At 44.6% G+C, this 20,979-nt stretch overlaps 1 protein-coding gene across 3 annotated transcripts in view; it reads left to right on the top strand.

The window, feature by feature from the left end:
- The window catches only part of plxnb2b (plexin b2b), a 112,902-nt gene that overhangs the window by 40,871 nt on the left and 51,052 nt on the right, over window positions 1–20,979 (top strand). For 2 of the 3 annotated variants that reach the window (XM_056415850.1, XM_056415849.1), the window contains exon 1: window positions 18,225–18,292. The exons of the other annotated variant lie outside the window; for it this stretch is intronic. In XM_056415850.1, coding sequence (XP_056271825.1) covers window positions 18,238–18,292 — 55 coding nt within the window. In that variant the 5' untranslated portion in view covers window positions 18,225–18,237. Of the gene's footprint in view, window positions 1–18,224; window positions 18,293–20,979 lie in introns of those variants that run through there. 3 annotated transcript variants of the gene reach the window in all.

Consider the following 20,979-nt stretch of genomic DNA (forward strand, 5'->3'; position numbering starts at 1 on the left):
CCCATTCTTGCTCTGGGATTCCTTTTCGGGCCCTTGTGATCACAGTGCCTCGGCCAGGCAGAGTTTGTGTGCATGCCTCTTACCGAGTCTGTGTCTGTGTGTGTCAGAATATGAGCTCCACCAAGTTTTGCTGAGCGTGTGTGTGTGTGTTTGTGTGTGTGTGTGGTTACTCGAAACGACTCGCTTAGAGCTGAAAGCAAGACTGAGTGAGAGATGAGAATTCTTAAAACAAGTCTGTGCACATCTGGTTGTGATTGGCATGAGAAAAAATGGTCCTTGTGTTTTGGGGGAATTGGCAGCAATAACCTGACCCAGCCCAATACAGTACAGAACCAGCCAACACTGGGGGGGGGGGGAATACCAGCAGCAGGACTGCTCCCCTTCACCCTCCCCGCTTATCCTGACTCTTGGCCAATTCTCATAATCCCACAGTAAAGCCCCTGCCAGCGGGTTTTTTCCTCCCTCCGTATATAAACACTTTTCAGACTTCTCCCATTCCTTCCATTTCAATATAGAAAAGTAAGGCCTGTCATGAGCCAGGTAGACCCAGAGCTCTATTACGTTTGGCCGCAACTCTTGTGCCTGGGATAATGATGCCCCCGGGGGCGAGTGTGTGCCTGAAAGTCTGTTTGCTCATCTTGCCACCTTAGTGGAAGTGGGAGGAGGGGGAAATTGCTATGGGCAGGCGGTATATTGAAAGGCATTTCATGGCGGGTGCTAAAGTGTGTTATTCTTCCATCTGTTTGATTTTCAAGCTAAAGGTTTAGGAGGGCTTGACGCAATATGTGTGTGTGGAGGATGGCACGCCGCAGATTGAGCGCGACAGAAAGGACCCCCCATCCTCCCCTTTAATGCCAAGCGTAACTGAAAACAGTGGCAATTAAAAATGAAAAAAAGTGATCGATGTGTTTTACAGCCCCGAGCCATTGTTTACCGCGCCTAGTAGTCTCATCGCGCTCATTATTTGGACCGGCGTTTTGACCTGCGACACGTCAATGCAGTGCTGGTTTAGGAGATAGCCTGGCCGGCTTCTCCCTGGTGGCGACAGCTGAAAACGAGCCCCGTCACCTCGGTGGCTTCAGCTCTAATTCAAATGGAGCGTATGCGTTTAGCCTTCTGAACCTCCAGCCCTCTGCTTGGACACAGAGGCAGTTAAACTCCAGCTACAGAGAGAATATCATGGCTCCTGTTGCTGTGCCTTCAGTGCTGCAGGGACTATTGGCCGTCCTTATTAGGCAAGCTGACTCGTGACTGGGCAACAATCATGGGTGTGTGTGTATTCTCCATGTACGAGAGACACTGCTCAGTTTCTTGTGTGTGTGTTTGGACGAAGGCAGGCAGAGGACGCCTGAGGCTGAGCACTGAAGCCAGAGCACTACTGGTGTTTCCACACATGCCACAGATCCACTGACCCTCACCAGCATAATGACTGCGGGGTTAATTCCCCAGGAGTGGCCCGGCGCTCAGAGGGGAGAGATGAGAAGGAGCGTGGCGGGGCGGGCGATGCAGAAGGCCACGTCTATACAATGTGGTGGCAGCTCTTATTCTTCCATGTAAAACAGGCTGATCTGTTTCTACCCCATCCTTTCTGATGGGATTTTGCAAGCTGCCAATAATCCACTGGCATTGTGAGAGGCGTCTCTCTCCCTCCCTCTTGCTGTCTCTCTCTCTCCGTTTCTCATTCTCATGGTTTTCTAAAGCTAAAAATAATTCCACAATAAATGGGTAGAAAGCTGAGCGGGAGGAAGGTTTGTTTTTCTTTCTTTTTTTCCCATCCCTGAATCATGGCTGAAATGTTTGAGAGGGCTTTACTGGCACAGAAGAAGAAGTGGAATTATACAGTGACAATATCCTACTCTATCTTTTGAGGCTCTGTAAGATGAGGCAGAAATGGCCATTTCCCCGGCGCATGAAGTGATTTGCAGGGCGGCATTTGGGTTGGCTTCTTTATGGGGAGCACATGAGAAATCATCCGTTTGCATGACATTTTCTTTGTAAAAATGGAGCGAGGTGTTAACTGTAAGTTTCCGTTTTCCTCTAGACACTGTGGGAAATTGATCTCATAAATATATATATTTTTAAAGAAAAAACAGTGTATCCATGAATGGTTTTTTAATAATACCTCCAAGGCCTGTTCACCTTGCCCGTATCTTTTAGAATATTTACTTTACATTGCTGCGTACCAGTTGTGCTCAATGGCTGTGCAAAACCTGTCCATTAGTATTCTAAGTGCACTGTAATGACATGGGGGTAAAAAAAAAAAAGGTAGACCTGGAAGCCAGAGTGAAAATTCTCCCTTGGATTTGAAGCTTTTGATTTTCAGCAAGTCTCCCCAAATCCCAATTTCTCTCCGCCGTGGCTGCGTTTTTTGTTTTCCGTGCGTTTGTGTTGTAAATTGATGAGAAGGCTGCCAGTTCGATCCGCAGGGGAAGAGAGAGCATGCGTGTGACGAGCGGCGGCGGCACCACACTCCCTGTTGTTACATAATGATGAGATATTGAGTGTGTGACCTGGTACCACTCTATCTTGCCCTGCACAGATTGCATTCCATAATGTAATGAGACGGATTCTCTTTAATGGAAATCCTGGACAGGGTCGTGATTGCCGTGATAAAACTTAAGGTCACACTTCATATTACACAAGGCGGATTCAAATATGCGTAATAAGAAACATACTGTAATCATATGCCTCAGCATATTATTCCTTTCCTTATTAATAAACAAGCTGAGAGTTGTTGGTGCTGACAATTGTGCTGCAATGACAAAGACCCTGTCACGAGGTAATGACTAATAAATCAGTGCATTGTGTATTCATGTTGGACCGAGAGGCGAGGACCAGCACCAACATGTACAATATGCAGAAAGTGACTACTTCAAAATGACTCATTTATTTAAATTGGTCATACAAATGAGTTTGGAACAATTCCTGGCACTTCTGGGGTGTTAGCTCTTGAAATATGGGCTTCAAGTAAATCAGACATCAGAGACATTAAAGGCAAGCTGTGTTTGTGCAGTGATCATAACATGGACGTACAGAAACAACCTTATGGAAAGTCTCACCAGACTTTGCTGCAGCTGGCTGAAGATTAGATCATAAGCCTTATTGAAATAAGCAAGTCTTGGACATTTGGTTCGGGTCTTCGTTAGTTTTGGCACCATGTGACTCCCCACCCCCAAAAAAGAAAAGAAAAGGGAAAGAAAGAAAGATTAGGTGAATATATTTTTCTTTAAAAAAACCAACGTGAATATTCTGTCAAAAGCGTGAGCGGGAATCCTTCTTTCAATTTAGCTTATATGTTTAATGCATTGTTTTGGGGAGCTACGTTGTGCTAAATGTTTGAAGAGGCCTGATGTCAAACGGAATAAAAGTGTGACCTGCGAAGCCGAGACGATCGCGGTCGGAGAGGCGAGGCAAACGACATCATAAGTAAAGCAAATGTCATTCCAAACCGCTGCATAGAATAGGTTCCCCCTATGGAACAGCGGGGAAGAGACGCTGCGACAACAATACCATCATGCGGGGGGAAAAAAGCCTCTTTCCGCCAGGCGGTGAATCATCTTAATTGACGATCAACAATATAAACAGTGGGCCTTAATTATGTCTGAATGAGAATAGATAGAAAGACAAACCGCGTGAGCGATACAGCTAGAGAGAGACAAGAAGAATGATTGCAGAAGGAGATTTGCCCTTTTTTTTTTTTTATTTGGCGCCTTTGCCATCGGAAGCCTGACTTTGGTTTCGGGGGAGAGAAAGTTCTGGTTCCAGCATTTTGGAGTCAGACGCCTCACATACCTCCCTCCCTCCCACTTTCCTTTCGGTTTCTGTCAGTTTTGTTTTCCCTCTGAATGTCTCTCTCTGCCCCTGACTCGCATGCCTCTACTAGCTGGAGGGTTTGCATGCTTCATACCACAGAGGGAACCCAGCTGCACAGATGTGTTGCCTGGCTTGCAGTTTTTAGCATTAGCCTGGAGCAGCTGCCCCTCCAGGACCACCGGGCCTGATGAAGAGCTGCGGAGGCTCCATTTGGCAGCTTCTCATTCGGCATGGGACTTCTTTCCCCAGACATCCTCTTCCAACCCCCCCCCCACCCCTTCTCTCATCCTGAGTTCTCCTTCGAAACAAGGAAAGCTGCCAGGAGGGGGAATCCATCATCGCATTGGCCCAGGGCGCTACGTTTAACGTTAGCGCCCAAATGGGAAAACGTGCACAGCACAACAAAAGCGCCGTGATGAAGGGACCTTCCCCTCCGCCATCCATTGAAAAAAAAAAAAAAGAAGAGTTGTACGCAGCCCACCCTTTCTTTCTGATTATCCATCACCCTGCAGCTTGTTGAAAAATCATTTACTGTACGCGAAGGTGATTGACGACAGAAAAACGGAGTCTGCATGCCTGTCTCATCGGTCTACCCCTAAAGACATAATACTCTCCCTCAGAGCACACACACACACACACACACACACACACACACAAAAACGCATTCCCAACACAATTTCCAATTGTTTCTAGAGATGTGACACTTAAAGTTCAAAAGAGGCTGCAGGGTGGTTGTAGGCAGAAAACATCACAGTTCAAAATAGTTAACATGCCTGGAGAAATGTTTCTCTTGTCACTCTGCCTGATTCTCTCTTAGAAATCCTCACCAATGGAAAAGATGACCTGCTTGGTTCAGTGCAGTAGCATCCATCACAAGAAACCACCACAGCTAAAGATAAATGGGTTTTTCCCCCCCATTATTTTTGGCAAGAGTTGAACCAGCTGTTGTCAAACTAATATTGTAGGGAAATTGAGTCCGAGGCAAAAAGGAAAATATGCTGGAGTGGGGGCATGCCGTCTAATCTGACCTTGAGAGTAGGCCTGCTGTTGAGTTTACTGGTGGGTTTGTAATATGTTTTGCGAATTAAGTGGACATTTTCGGAGAATCCTTTCTAATCCACCGTTCCTCCTGATCAAAGGGAGCGAGATAGCTGTGAGTTGAACTTACTTCTCCTCCCCACTGTGTCTTTTAATCATCACAGCACACACTCTAGTCTCGATCCTTTCAAATATGCACTTTGCCCTGGCCTTGTCCGATGGTTTGAAATTCATCGTAAAGAGAAAGTGTGTGTGTGTGTGTGTGGAAGGTGGAGGGAGGGGTGGAAGATAGGGCAGGAGAAATTGGACTTGGACTATCTTTTTTTTTTACGGTAGGCGCTCTCGCTGCAAGTGTAATTGGTTGGAATGTTGAATTGAAAAAACCCATCGTCGGTCATGTGTGGGGGTTAGAAATGTGCGGGGTCAATTGTCTTCAAGACTTTCTATATCTGTTACCCACGCTGTGATGATTTTTCTCAAATTTCAAAGAACTATCTCCTGATAAAACACAGACACCCAATTTGCTAGAATTTGCAAGAATGACCAATTATTCTTGCCAATCTCGCTGTCACGACTTGTAATTTGTGGTTGTCATTTGCGCTTCTTCAGTTCTGTTTATAAGAAGGGAGGTGGTGGGTGCAAGGTCGAGAGCAGGTCGTCCTTTGATCACAAGGTTGGGGGTTTGGATCCTCTTGTCCGCATGCTGAAGTGTCCTTGAGTGAGGCATTAACCCCAAGTTGCTCCCTTCCTTCATTGCAGACCACTGTTCCTATATGCTTAAGATGGGTGCTATGCAGAGGACATACTTCATGTATTTTTGCTATGTAGTAAGTTAAAGTTTTACATTTTATTTAAAAAAAGCTTGGCTTTTGGCCAAAAGGTCATGTGGCCATTCTTTTTTATCTAGATTTAATTAATAAGTAATATGACAAACTGCTTGCAAAGGGACACTGCCACATTCGTCCACAAATACTGAGTATTTTTGCAATGTGTTATTAGTAGTGCTGTGAAAAATAACGCGTTAACTCAGTTAATTAAATTACAGGTTTAACTTCGTTATTTTTTTTAACGCATTTAACGCATGCGCAGAATGAGCTTCCAATTCGTCTGTTGTTGGTCGTCTCGAACCAGCAGCATGTCATTCTGTCTCTACGTGTCACGTTAACATGACTCCGATCCCCGTCTCGCGTGCCGCAGAGCTCGGATGCCGGCGTGTGTGCGCACATCGGGACGAAAACAAGTCACTTGCACCAATGTTTTAATGCAGGGGTGCTCAATATGTCGATCGCGGTTGCCGCAGAGTTCAGATGCCGGTCTTCGCGCATGAAAAGTCACTAGCACCCCCCTAACTGTTACTTATAAAATGTAGTCAAACAAAAACGGAGCAAATCACCGTGTTCATGGCCGGGCAAAGACAGCGCGGTCTCCTGGCTTCAACACGTTACTGTCAGGGAAGACACAGCGCACCAAAAAAAAAGTTTTTTTGTAAAACTTTTTACCTTTTCTGATTCCGCTAGCTCTTTGCTAACTTCCGCTAGTACTTCCGCGAATACCTCCGCTAATACATCTACTTAGAAAGTGTATTCTGTACGTTTTCTCCGTCGAAATGTTGCAAGACCCGACTTGCTGCATTGATCGCGACTTTAGACATTGTGTGTTAGGGCCAGTGTTGGGCAAGTTACTGAAAATTAGTAATTAGTTATAGTTACTAGTTACTTCTTTTAAAAGTAATTCAATTACTTTACTAGTTACTGTATATCAAAAGTAATTAGTTACTCGGGAAAGTAACTTTTAAGTTACTTTTATGTCTGCTTTTTTAATGTAATGAACAGTAAAACACAATAAACATATGTTGTAGACCTATTTATTGCAATCAACAGGGCAACAGGCCTTCAAATCAAGCAGTAGTACAAAAGTCCCTTTTAATACTTAACTTAATACAAAATAACTGTCTCAGTCATTTAACAGTGTTTTTTTTTACATTAGGCCCAATGAAATAAAAGTGATTGGCCTACAGTATTAACACTAATTAAAAGAGAAAACAAAGGTGCCTTGAGGTGCTGCATATAATTGAGGGGGGGGGGGGGGTGCTAGTGAGGCGTGTACGTGCTGATCTGGAGTCAGTTTGGTAGGATTTGGGTATAAATATATTATTTCATTTAAAATATGGATTTTTATTTCAAGATATTCATGTAATTTGCATGCAAAATAGGTCTACCCGAACCAGCGGACAAAAAATTCAACCAGCGGCAAAAACCGCGGACCTGGCAACACTGGAAGTGGCTGTCAATCACAGTGTGGCACCGTGCATGCTGGTCGAGGGGGCGTGCCTGTGATTGGCGGAGTAGAGGGGAGGCGGGGTTAACCTGTCGTAAAACGGAAGTTACGGGTGGTTGACGGGAACCGTTGTTGTTGATGTTCGAGCTGCTGAGCCGAGAGGAGCACGCTGTCTGTGTTGGTGGATGCCCAATAAAGGGAGGAATAATAACGTCGTCCCGTCTCCGTGTCATCAGTCCATAACGTCCGAGACGTTACAATATCATTGCGCCACCAAGGTCCTGCGATGTCAGATCAGAAGCAGCTAAAGTAGCCTAGCTTGTCTTCTTGTCTGCAAGTGTTCATTTTTTACAAAAGAGAGTAACGCGAGTAACGAACTCATTTAAATTTCAGTAACTGTAACTGCGTTAGTTCATTAAAAAAATACTTCGTTACACGCTCGTTACCGCTAAAAGTAGTGGAATTACAGTAACGCGTTACAAAGTAACGCGTTACTCCCAACACTTGTTAGGTCTCCTCTTGTGAAAAATTATTACGAAATAAAAGAAAATGTATATGTTCTTTGCAAAGATGAGGATATGTTGAATGCTGGGATACCAAACATGCCCATGTTTATTGACGTGGTCTGCGTGAGCAAGCCGTTTAAAGGGAAGGGGAGGGTCTTAAGGACGCCGGCATTCTCAGTGGAGTGGAAGAGGTTAACCCTCCTTTACATTTACTAACATATTTTACCCTCGGGGTCAATTTGACCCCAGCAATTAAAACCTACAGAAAATTATTAGAATTAATATTGCTTCCCAAGTTTAAGTGTGAGGTACTTTATGTTTGTTTGTTGACTACCTAAATAGCCCTTTAAATATATAAAAAAGTTGATATTTCTTATAAGTTTGACACAGTGAAAAACAGCCTGGGGTCAAATTGACCCCAAAGAACACCGACATTAAACATTGAATGGGGTCAAATTGACCTGAAAGGCAACAGGAGGGTTAAACATTCTGTTTAGGATGAAGATGTATTAATGTTCCATATGGAAGAAAACTGCTAAATAACTGCTGAGTTGCAGCACCATTGTATAGAAGAATGTATAAATGTATATATCCGTCTTTTGTCATAAATCTCTATGTTCTCACAAAATATACCGAGAATATCGGTAATATGTGATTAATCATGATTAATCCACAGAAACCTGTGATTAATCCGATTAAAAATGTTAATCGTTTCACAGCCCTAGTTATTAGTACTTTAACTTAAGTAAAGGATCAGAACACTTCTATCCCTGACAACAAATACTAATAAAAAATCAACATGAAGAAGTCCATTTCTGATTTAATGTGTTGCAGTTGTAAACAAAGCTAAAGAATAAATGGAGTCCAACAGAAATACAACACAACCAGCCTTTTTCAGTGTGATGTGTTTCAAGCTGGCCCATCATCAGTTTGAGCTTATAAAAAAAACTATTGACATGAACATTTTCACTGTGATGTTTTGGTTAGCGGCCTCGGTCTCAGCGGATTGCATAAGCAGAAGGCAACTGCGTTGCAATCAGCATTCTCAAAAAGCTCCGACTTGCTTGATGCAAACTTGGAATGCGCCCCTCTGTCACTGCCAGCGAGCAGCAAAAACAACAACAGTAGTATCTGTTGTGGATAAGGGAGGCCCTGCAGCCCACTCCTCCTGATATGCTATCTTAGACGTGATACGAGACACACACGGCTTTATTGAAAGACTGTGTGGAAGCGCCCCAGAAAAAACGATTTAAAGATCCAAGTTGACGCAATATTTGGTTAGAGGGATTGGAAATAAGACACAAGCCCAGTGAAGGCGGGAGTTTCTAGGAAAAGATGTTTGATCGTTTTTATTTTAAATAATGGAGCCAGAGGGGATTTTGAAAGCATGCCAGTGTGTGGTGAATCAAGCGTAGACTTGAAGGTAATAAAAGTCTCTCTTGAAAGAAATGGCTGGATTTGTGTCTGTGCCTGGCATTCTCTCTCCGTTTTGTTTTTGGATCTATGGTATCTATATTTCCCTTCCATCAAAACTGTCTTGAGTTGCACTGGAACACCTCTTAATGCATTTTTGATGATGTAAAGCTAATGGCCGATACTTTACCTCTAAAACACTACTCCCTTTACAAGTCACAGGAGACCAGAAGTAATTGATATGGATTTTAATTTTCCAGACCCATCCTCTTAACATGCATTAAAAGTGCTGAAGTGGAATGGCCTATGAAAGCTGTCATTGCCCTTTTCTCTGCGATGACGGTGCGCTTGGGTCCGCTGGACAATTTATTTGCCCTAATATGAGAATTTGCTCTACGCTATCTGCACTAGCGGGTCAGCTCGAGCCTCCATTCACCACATTAAACGATAGGGAAGTAGACCCCTGCAGAATAAATGTGAGGCTTCTTGTCGCAGATTATGTCTGGAGTGATCAGTTTGAAAGACAAATCAGGTGGATGAGTATCTGCTCAACTGTAAAACCCAGTAGACTTTGAACAATTTACTCCTCCTTGAGCTGTTTATACCAAAACAGAGGTGATTCATTTCACCTAATTCTTGCGTGTGACCTTTCCATCGCCGACCTCAGACTTGTTTGTGGGGTTTTGCTCCTCTGAATACCATTGTGCCATCTTTAACTCATGGTCTTTGAATACCATAAGGAGGCCTACGACGCCCTGTGGGGCTAAAAAAGAACAACAACATGCAGGGAAGCGTTCCTCTCTCTGATTATTCTATCCGCGATGGTTCACTGACGTTGATTATTTCGCAGCTTTTCGTTCCGGTCTCTAACTGGGAGTCAAGTAACATTTCCCCCAGCTGTTTGTTCCAGCATGAATGAATAGCAAGGAAGTGAACTTGTTTGCCTTGTGTTATTTCAGCATTTCTGTTGCAATAGCTCTCCCAGGCAGCCATGACAAGATATTGATGTGCCGCTTTTCTCCAGTCCTCTTTATTTCCCCCCTTTTTTTCTTTTGCAAAGCCATCGTTCCCTCCAACACAGCCCACACCCTCAGTACCCTATCCCGGGCCTGCACACTCATGCCATCTCTGCAGGACAAAGAGTTGAGGAGAGGAGCTGTCTGGCTCATCCCCCTCCCCCCTCGAGACTGCAAAGTTCAGATGTTAGGAAGGGGGCGATTGAAATACAATAAAACCAAACTCAAACAGAAGGATGCTGCTATTCTGAGCGTGCGAGCTGTTCACATAAGTGAGTGGCTGTCATGCATTTTGTTAGCATCAACACTTTCCTTTGGGCAGCCCCGCAGAAAAAGGATTGCTTGTCGCGGGGAGGAGATGGTTGTCAGGGCTGTATGTTCTTGCCCCGAGGATGGAGACTAACAGGAGCCCCTCTGCCTGCCTGCTTCATCTCTAAAAGATGGGGAGGGTGGGGGCAGCAGCAGCTTCTGGAGCAGACTGCTTCCCGCAGATCTGAGCGGCGAAGTGGAAAAAAGGCACTCTTTATCAAAGCTTCACTTCAGACAGCACTCGGGGACTAGTCGTTTTTACAAAGGACCCCGTGGCCTGAACAGGAAAAAATTGCCACATCAATGTTCAGGGGGCAGCCAAGTTAAAAGGCCAGGCGGGGGCAAGAAAGTAAAAAAAAAAGGAGGGAGTTCAGTCCATAAATGCAAAGAGGAGGAAATGTCTTGCTTAGCAGGTGCAATCTAAAGTGGACTCTCGTTCTTCTGTGACTGATGGTAAATCTATCTCTTAATCACCTAATGCAAAGAGGAAACCATCAACATTAGGATCTTGTAGACCAGAACATTGTTACATTGACTTCTCACTTCAAGAGTCACTACACACACATTCACAGGCGGGTCACTAAGTGTCTGCAATGTGTGCAGTCACTTTGTTAGTCACTATCAATTGCTGCTGATCCCATTATGTAGTCTATATTACAACGCAAGATACTTTTCCTTCTCCATGGAAACAATTCAGCATTTTTTTTTTCATTCGCAAAGGGGCATGCTCAAGCTAACACTAAGGGTCGCATCGATCCATGATAACCTGCTTTCTTAATGTGTTTATAATTATTATTATTATTAGCGATGACGTTAATCATTAACACACTTCTTCATAGATATTTCAGAGTAGAAATTCAGATACCTGTTTTCTTTCACAAGCAATCTTCAACTTTGATGATTATTTAGTTTTGAACCAGGTTTTCAAGGGTTTTAAGTTCAGGTTACTCTCAAAACTCACTTGTTTATATGACTGTCTGAAGGCAAAAGTGATGAGAGCTGCTATGAACATTCAATGAGGGCGTGAAAAAAACCTTCCATCACTGAAGTGTGATAATCTTTCAAACGGCTTACACTTTCAGACAATCTGTCCTCGCAGGCATTCATAGTGTTGCATTAACTTGGGCACATAGTGACGGAAGTGGTTATGTGAAGATTGGAGGGCAGAAAAAAAGAGTTAAAATCCTGCGTTACATTCTCACCTCCGCTCACCTGGCCAATCGCTGCTGAAGTGATGGCGGAAGTCCGATTTTTTTTTGAAAGCTACACAAATATTGTTGAGGGATCCAAGATCTCCCAATACCAACATCATAAAGGTAACAGGGGGAGCTGTTTTCAGACACAGTTCGTCAATCCGGCAAGCACTTTCTGTGAAGCGTGACGTTTTTGATCTCATTTAGCTTTTCTCTGATTGTCTCCGTACCAGTCACTCATTCCCCCACCCCTCCGCCCTTTATTTTTACATATTGCTGTCTCGCCACCCATTCCTGTCCTGTCTTCAACCCCCTCCTCGCTTTGATGCTCTTCACTATTTTTTATCTCTCTTCCCTGCCTCATTCCCTCGGGCCCCATCTGTCTGAACTCTGTCCATTTCCACTGCTGACCTCATAAAGACGAAAGTAAGAGGATTCCACTCTCAACGGTGTCAAACAAAATCACTCTGCAGCCCTATATAGGATAAAGAGCTTAGATATTAAACATATTACAGCTTAAAAAACACACATCCTGTAATGTCCACCCTGTGGTTGTAAGCTTGGTTCTTGATTTATGCTTTCCTCCACAGTGTCAATGGGACTGTCATCTACAAAATACAAAAGCTCACGTGTCTCTGTCACAGCAGTCTGTCAGACCATTTATTTATTCATGAGGATGCGTAGCCTTTTAAATGGAATAGGGGAAAAAAAAATATTCTACGAATAAGTGTGTGTCCTGCAAATGTATGTGTGAGTTGGCCTTTTCTGACTAGAATCTGATGGCAGGTTGGGGTTTATTTTTTCGTTGTTGGTTTGTTTATTTTCCAATACAGCAATTTAATGAAAAACTCAAAGACCAGACTGGTAATCCCCGACAACAGCCATGCAATCCCTGATTTGTGATGTTGAGCATGCTGCATTGTAAACAAATCCAGGCAGTACACCGAGGCAGCAAACATGGAAAAGATCTATTGAGCTGAGCAAGGTCATTGCCCTTGAGAACATGGCGGTTTCCCCCTCCCACTTGTACAGAACTGGCTACTTAAAATACAATGAGATAGATAGGGGACAATATTTGTGTTCACTGTGTACAGATAAACTTGATGAGAGAGGGGTGTACTATTCTAGGTTGTATTTATACTGTTTTTATGGACGGAGAAGTAAAACTAAACGTCTCACTTGTGATGAACAAGAGCAGAATTCTGCTTTCCCCGCTGTCAAGAACTTATTATAGCAGCCCGGGATTGCATTTAACTGAAAACAATTCTTCTTTTTCACCGTGACCCTCGGGTGAACCGTGTTTTGCAGAGAAAACGCTTCTTCACCCAAAGTGTGCAGCACAGATTATTTTCAGCGGTGGCGATGTCATTATGGGTTGGGTTTGATTTGTTTTGTTAATGGCGTCCTCCGCCAAGGAAACGCGAGCCAGCGCCTGTTTTTCCCTGTATGTTAAAGACTCTTTGAGTGCATGTGTCCCGCCAGAGAGTGTCTGTTAGTGGTCTGACACTCAGAGAATCGGATACTGCTAAAGGAATGACTGTGGTTACCCTGTTTGGTTTCTGGACCCACATTCACACAAACGGACAGACTCTCAATCTCCAATGCGCTCTCACGCCTCTCTCTCTCTTACCAATCTCCCTCTATTCATTTCCACCTCTCGTTTCTCTTTAACTCCTTTTGCACTTTAATTTGAACACCACTCCCCGAGCATTCGGCATTTGTAATCAATGTTATTTATTGTGATAGATATTAACTCGGCCTAATCGACACAACCCACATACCCAGAGAGAGAGCTTCTAAGCGTGCCTGTCTCTATTAATTGCCTCTTAATGAAAACTCAAAGTGTAAGTTGATGATGAGAGCGACACCATTGGCATAGCGCAGCGAAATGTTGATGAGGTTTTTTTTTTATACCAGGCTGGCATTGATTTGATCCAAGATGCAGGGTTGGATAACTGGTGTACATACTAGTTATTGATCTGGATATGAGAAAACATGGGTGACGTCTGGGCTCCTTTGCTGCAGCATAGCAACCTATTTCTACTCTTTCAGCATAGATGATCTCTTGTTGGAATCAAACATTCTGCTTTCTTACGAATGTATTACTTTTTTTCTTTAAAAAAAAAAAAAATAAGAACCCAGAAGGGCCCTGTGAGAGAAGATTGTCACTCATGAGAAAGCTGGTCGGTAGGATTTTAGGATTTCGCTGGCAGTTGGAAGCTTAGGCCAGATGAGTTTCCCTGGAAGATTGGAACACACTTGCACACTGACATACACACACAAATACTCGCACACAAATACACATGTGTGCGCACGGACCACTTGAGCTGCCGGCTCACAGTGATTATAAACCTCGGGAATATCTCCTATACGTGCGGCCTCACGCAGCTATCAAGAGTGGCACGCCATGTGATCCTTAGTCTACCATTGCTATGGTAACAATCAGTAGTTACAGACCACTGCACCACCACCACCACAACATGCCATCCCTCCCTCTGCTCACTCCCACCACTTAGACGTGACTTGTCGGGGGCTATCTGGGATGTGGAATGCCAGGCCATAAGCCCCGACACTTCTCCTGCAGAGGTGGACTCGAGCCAATCAAGGAAATGGACCAGATCCACCAGATCCCATTTATTATTTGCATAACCCACTTTTGCTCTCCCACGTGTGCATCTGTGCAGCCGCTTATTTATGTGTACCTCTTGACGATCGAGGCTATAGAGGTCAGACGAGTCGTCAAAGGCCCCGTTTACACCTGCGGTATTAGCATGCACCTTGGGTGATCCGCTCTAATTGTGTCAGTTCACAGCTAACGCGAGAAGACATCCACACGAGCGTCCCGAGTGACTTCTTGTCCGCCACCTACCAATGAGATCTGAGCAATCGGCTCTCGATGCGTTGGGTGCGATCACGCCCGTACTTCGAGCTGTCTACTTGGGATCCGACTGCCCATGAAAGTGCACGTTTATGGATGTGTGAACACATCCTATGTTTGGAAATGAAGAGAAAACATTCCTAGCTTGATGTGCGTTGTGCCTGTAATCATGGCTGGAGAAAAACCCCTCCAGCACTTGGGTTTCGCCTCTACAAATTCTGCGACGGATTCTAGGTGCTTTCCATTGACTGATGGGATTGATTGTCGTACACCTACACAGTTGTTAACATCTAACAGGGTTACATGCAGAGATGAAACGCTACATGCTCTGAAAAGCCATCTCCCTCCAACTCCGCTCGAGTGCTTCCCCAGGAGACCATTAGTTGCTCTCTGAAATGCGGTAACAGACGCACGAGGGAGGAGGTAAAAAGCTTTCCGCGCGGGGAGTTATTTTGCGATAGATGTGGTAGTTTCCTGGCCTCAGTGTGGAGTGAAGAGGTGTTCTTCTGGGGGTTGTTGAGAAGGCTTTGATGTGTTTGTGGTTCCAAAGTGGTGGATCTGCCGTCTCCGTTTTACCCATGTAGTTCATGAGGGAAATCATTTGTAGGTGTCGAATAATTTTAGCTTTAAGCTCCCATATCAGATGTTCCTTGCTTGGCGATATCTCACCCCCCCCCCCCCCCCCGGGGGCCCGTTTAACAATTAGTTGCCATAGTACAAGTGTACTACCCACAATATTTCTCCATTAAAATACGACTGGGCGTCATCCCTTCTTTACAGGGAAAGCTGTATTTGTGCCATCATCACCGCACTTCGGTGCGACAGTCGTCTCTGTCGTTTATTGTTCCTCATAGCAACCAGCTGGTGGATCTGACTCTGAAGACTCTACTATGCGCGTGTTAATCCACATACTGTTGCAAAAATGCCACAATAATGAGCCGTGTTGTTTTAGCCTTTATCATGGAACAAATGATTTTTCCACCCCTCGCGATTATCATCATCAACGAGCGAGACAAAGAGATGGAGACGCTAGCTAGTGTGAGGCAGCCACCCGCTCAAGCTCTCACGCAAGAAAATGTATTTAATTGGTATAAAGATAGCAGGGGTGATCATGACATCAGCAACCTGGGAACTTAAGTGCTGTCTTTACTTCCCTCTGTTATTTGATGAATACTGTGCAAGAACAAAGAACCTCACATTTCCGCCGTCTGACTGTACCATCCTTTTTGATTTTGGTCTAATTGGGTGCGCGTTAGCCCCTGGTACAACAGATACAACTAATTAGGCTCTTGTGCGTGTAATTAAAACAATGTACCATGGCCAAGCTTCCAGCAGGGTATGTGTTTAACAAAAGCTATTAAGAAATTTATCACCTGGAAAGATCCGTTATCCATTTTTATCTCTGTTTGTTTTTAAAGACAAAGGTGCCACCATTTTCTGATAGGGACTCTGCAGTGCCATTGGAGCTGTGGAGAATTAGGTTTGATCCTGGGAGGCTGGCACTTATCAGGACTGGAGTGTTGTGATACGCGAGGTTCGGTAACCTCCTCGGAGATTCCTCTTCCTTTTCCCTTGCTCTCTTTATATTCTCCACTCCTCCCTCACCATTAAGCCCCGTATTAAAGATTCATATGGCACCTACAGTGTATTTAGAATACACGACGCCCCTCCTGCTGCTCTCCTCTTCCTCCTTGCTCATTCTGCCCTCTACCTTCTTCCCTCATCCGTTACCCCCCGTCGCCCCCGCACACCCCACCCCCACCCCGTCCTCATCCCGATATCGGTGAATTCCCACTAATAAGGATACTTAGAGTAAATCCTTCCAACTCCTCTTTCCACAGCGGATTAGCATTCTCACCCTCGGCGAAGAGAACAATCGGTCGAGTGGGGCAAAACAAAAGGCCTCCGTGTTGGTGATGTGCTGTTTGGGATCCTGGAGCTTGTGTTCTTTCTTTCTCAATCGCTCTCTTTTCTTTCTTTCTTTTTTTCTTCTTCTGGCCGAGGCAGACGGTTACTCATGCTCTCTGTGTCCCTTACGTCACTCTTTTCTCTCCATATTCCATGTTTTCTCTCTGCCTCGAGTTCCCATTTGTCATTATCAGACATGCCATCCATGCACAAATGCCCCGTTGACCATGTATGGATTTGTTTTCCATTCGTACATTCCTAACTTTGACTCAAGTTAATGCTGACTGAACTCAATCAAACAACTGGGGCTAGTAATGTCTGTTGAAGTAGATACAAGTTCCCTGAGGGCAAAATATATTTTCCCATCACTTGCATCATGCATTCCTCTCAATAAAAAAAGATCGTAGAGACAGCAAAGTTCATATTAATGATGAATAGAGTTGATGCAAGCGTTTATCCCTTTCTATCTTAACTCACTCTATCACATGTAGAAATGAGGCAGCTCACACGAGCCCCACCGGAGTCTTCTAGCAATTAGGCAAGTGCCAGAAAAACACATTAATCTAGCTATTATATCTAGTCTTGTTAATTTATAGTTGGGTTGGAGAAGCTCACTCATTAATTGGCTGTGTTGGATGACACACAGCGAAATTACATTTGCATAGATCATTTTTAAAGTGCCACCAACTATCCAGCTGGGAGCAATGCTGAGAAAGACACCCTTTGGTGTAAAATGTTTGCTTGTTTTTGACGGCAGTTTAGGGATGAGAGAGAGAGCAGGCATGAAGAAAAGGTGTCTGAGGGAAGTCTGTGGGAGCTGGGGGCTGCAGGGCGTTTTTAAGCTGCGCTTAGCGGTAGCCATCTCGCCCACGTCGCCATACAAGCAGAGAAATTGGCTGTACTCATCGGACCAGGACGGAGATGGCGAGTGGCAAGGGGGGGGCAGAAGCGGTGACAGAACGGGCCCCCAAGCTGGAGGAGAGGAGAGGGCAGGAGGGGGAAGAGTCGATTCCAATAGAACTCTTGAGTTTCATTCCAAAAAATTGAATCGTCAATTTCCATTCAGCCGTCCACTCTGCAGGATTGGAAATGAATGAGTGTCAAGGCGCTGGTTGTCCTGGAAATAGAGGTTAGCCATGGAGTGGAATTCCAGTGTGTGGGCCGGGAGGGTGGAGTGGATAAGTGGCAGAGGAGAAAGAAAGGTGGACTGGAATCAAAAGTGAAATTGAACACGGGGCCTGACCTTGGCGCACTCCATTTTGCGATGGCCCGGCCGATAATTCCTCTGGCTCGAGCCGCGCGGACTGGCAGCTTTGGCGCGACCGAGTACGGGCGGAAGGGACGGCTGTAATTATCAGCAGAAGGCTCGGGAGATAAAGAGACCCAATTGTTGGCTTCGCTTTCAGATACCGTCGCTCTCTCGCACTCAGACTTATCACTCGGTCACGGTCGTGGCGGCTGCACGCGGGCGCGTGCGCGAGGTCGTCCACGTCTTCTCACAAGAGCACGCTGTGTGCGTCCGTGTTTGCTGCCAGCGTAAACCCGGACGTTTGATGTTCGGCACACCGCACACCGTCTCATCGGAAGTCTGGACGCGACAGAATGTCAGCGCGCTCGCCCGACATGAAAGACACGGTGGCACCTTTCGAGACGAGGTGCAGATGCTATCGCTATGCTGCGGCGACCGGCCGTAACGCCGCTGCGCTGCTTATCGGGCCATCTGCAGCCTGATTAAAGCGGCTTATTTTGCCGGCAGCGGGGGGCTAATTCCCCCTGACCTTTATTCGTCTGCATTTCATTAGAAACGGTATTCACGTGAGCACTCGGCAATTAATCAAAACTTGATCCAACGCATAATATGATCGTAGCCATGCATCAGGTGAGGAATGTATGTTTGGGTCTCCATCACATCATACGCGCGCCTCATCAGGGCTGGAAGAGGTACGTTCCTTAACTTAAAGCTACGACGAGGAACTTTCATTTTGTGTTGATGTTGGTGGTCATCTAGAAAGCGGGTGTGTTTCCCAGCTCCAGTCTCTTTTTAGAAAACCCTCTTTATTTTAATGCAGCAGGCGGTGTGACAGTCTGCAATGCGCAGTCATAGTGTGGGCCTCACCGCATGGTGTCGAGGTTGACTCCCTGTGGGGACCGGCGGGGTAGCAACGCGAAGCTCTGCTCCAGTCTGGAGGAGGAGACTCTGCTTCCGGGTGCAGAACCCAACATTTTCTAAAAAAATTAAAAAAAATCTTCAAACTAAAATGAAACAGTTCTTATTCATATGAATACATTTGAAGGACCTGCCTTCATCTTGGAAAAATAAACGATGAGGTTCATCACTGCCCTTAAATGTGCATTCTACTCGCAGTGACAGCTTTTCCGTCTAACCAATAGTGCAAACCTAAAAAATTAGAAAGAAATCATGAAATTCATTAGTGAGAAGAAAAGCAGCAAATCCTCACATTCGAGATGACACTTGAACCACAAGACATTTGGCATTTTCGACATGAAAAAGGACTTTATCGAAGTTTCCAATTAATTATGTGTCAATCATGTAAATGTTCCAGCTCGTATCTTTCCGTAGTTCATTTTATATTTCATCATCGTGTTTCATTAACTCGAGATGTGTCTTGCAAAAAAATCTAAACTTGGAACGTGTAAAAAGTATAATGTTTGCTTCTAAAGTGCAATTCCCAAATGTATTTTTTGAGATTGTTGCATTTCCTCATGTACCGTAATTTAGTTGCATTCCACCACTGTTTCGACACAACCCCTCAGCTCCAAGGGTTTTGATACCAGGGGAATAATCCACCTCAGCCTCTATAAGTGTACTACAGGGAGCTGGACTGTGTATGTGTATATGTGTGTGTGTGTGAGACTGTGAAATGGCTCCTGCCTTTTTCAACGTCTCACTAATACATAGAGTCCATTTTTCTAGGATTACAGGTGGTGGTGGTGGGGAGGGAGTGCGCTCTACGTGCTGCTCATTCCAAAAGGCATCCATCAACAATCACTGCAGCTCCAGCTCCTCACAGCAGCCCTATGGGGAACAGAGCAATCATGGCACAGAAAAAAGGCTGTAGTCTGGACAGGATTCTGGTACTCTGGGATTTATTTATTTATTTTCTAACACTGATTATTCTGGCCAGTGTGTGTTTTTGTGAGATTTATGGAGTGCAGTGCTGTACATTAATCGGTGTGAGCAGAGCTGAAACAATAGAGTGGAGCAACATGCACTTAATCAACAGTTATTTTGATTGCTCCTTGAGGATTTCACTCTTTAATGTTTTTTAAAGCAAACGTGTTGGTTCAGCTTCTCAGATGTGTGCATGTGCTCCTTTTCTCTGTATTACGGTATTTATTTCATCAGAGTTTTGGATAGTTGGCTTAACCCTTGTGTTGCCTTAGGGTCATTTTGACCCGAATCAATATTACACCCTCCCCCCGCCTTTGGGTCATTTTGACCCGATTCAATGTTTCACCCTCCTGTTACCTTTATATTTGCTAACATATTTTACCCTTTGGGTTCAATTTGACGCCAGCAATTAAAACCTCCAGAAAATTATTAGAATTAATATTGTTTTCCAAGTTTAAGTGTGAGGCACTTTATGTTTGTTTGTTGACTACCGAAAGAACACCGACATTAAACATTGAATGGGGTCAAATTAATCCTAAAGCGGGGGGAGGGTGTAATATTGATTCGGGTCAAAATGACCCGAAGGCAACACAAGGGTTAAGAAAACAAGTCCTTTAAAGATGTCTCCTTGGGCTCTGGGAAGTTGTAATGACAACTATTTTCACACTTCACAGATTAATTCAATTCAATTCTTTTAATTAATTATCTAATGGAGAAAATAATCAGTAGATTAAGTAATTATACTATACACTGTTGGTGTGATACAGTACGAGTGTATAAAAAGCAATATACAGTATATAAAGTATCTGAATACCCACCATCAGAGCCCAAGGTTGAATTCCTGGTCCAAAACTAAATTCTCCCATTTGAGAAGCTTGAACTAGCAAGCGTTTAAGTGTCTTGAAATCATTAATTTTCCTGTCAAGTAAAGTCTCGCTCTCTTAAATAGCCCAAAAAATCCCCCAGAATTCTGAAAGCGCTTCACCTGCATACGACACCTTCAATCCAGGGAGAAAGAAAAAGGAATAAATCAAAATGTTCTGCCTTAACGATCACTTATATAATAGTTCCACATTCCTTTCCTGCTTCTCCTCCCTTTCAGAGTCTCAGATTAAATAACACACATGATTTCCCTCACACAAACACCTCCGTACCTGTCAGATAGCCTGAACACTCTGGTAGGAGCGGGGACACGGCGAGGGGACCGGAGGGAGGCTGGCGGTCTGAGTGGCAGCACCGCTGATCATCTCCACGATTTTCAAACTTAATTAACCCGAGCGCCGCGTCACGCGTCCTCCGGCACGTCAGCGGTGAGTGCCGGTTCGCTATCTCCTCAGAGATCTGCGGCGATGACAGGTGAAGTGAGCGACGGGGAAAAGGGCGAGGAGAGACGGATGGGAAGTAGTCCCACCAGTGTCACATAATTTAACCTGCTATTAAAGCATAATCCCAGTTTGCCTCAACGCGACTTATTTTCACAGTTTTTGTCGTCATT

The sequence above is a fragment of the Pseudoliparis swirei genome, chromosome 6, assembly GCF_029220125.1.
Source record: "Pseudoliparis swirei isolate HS2019 ecotype Mariana Trench chromosome 6, NWPU_hadal_v1, whole genome shotgun sequence".
Taxonomy (NCBI): Eukaryota; Metazoa; Chordata; class Actinopteri; order Perciformes; family Liparidae; genus Pseudoliparis; species Pseudoliparis swirei.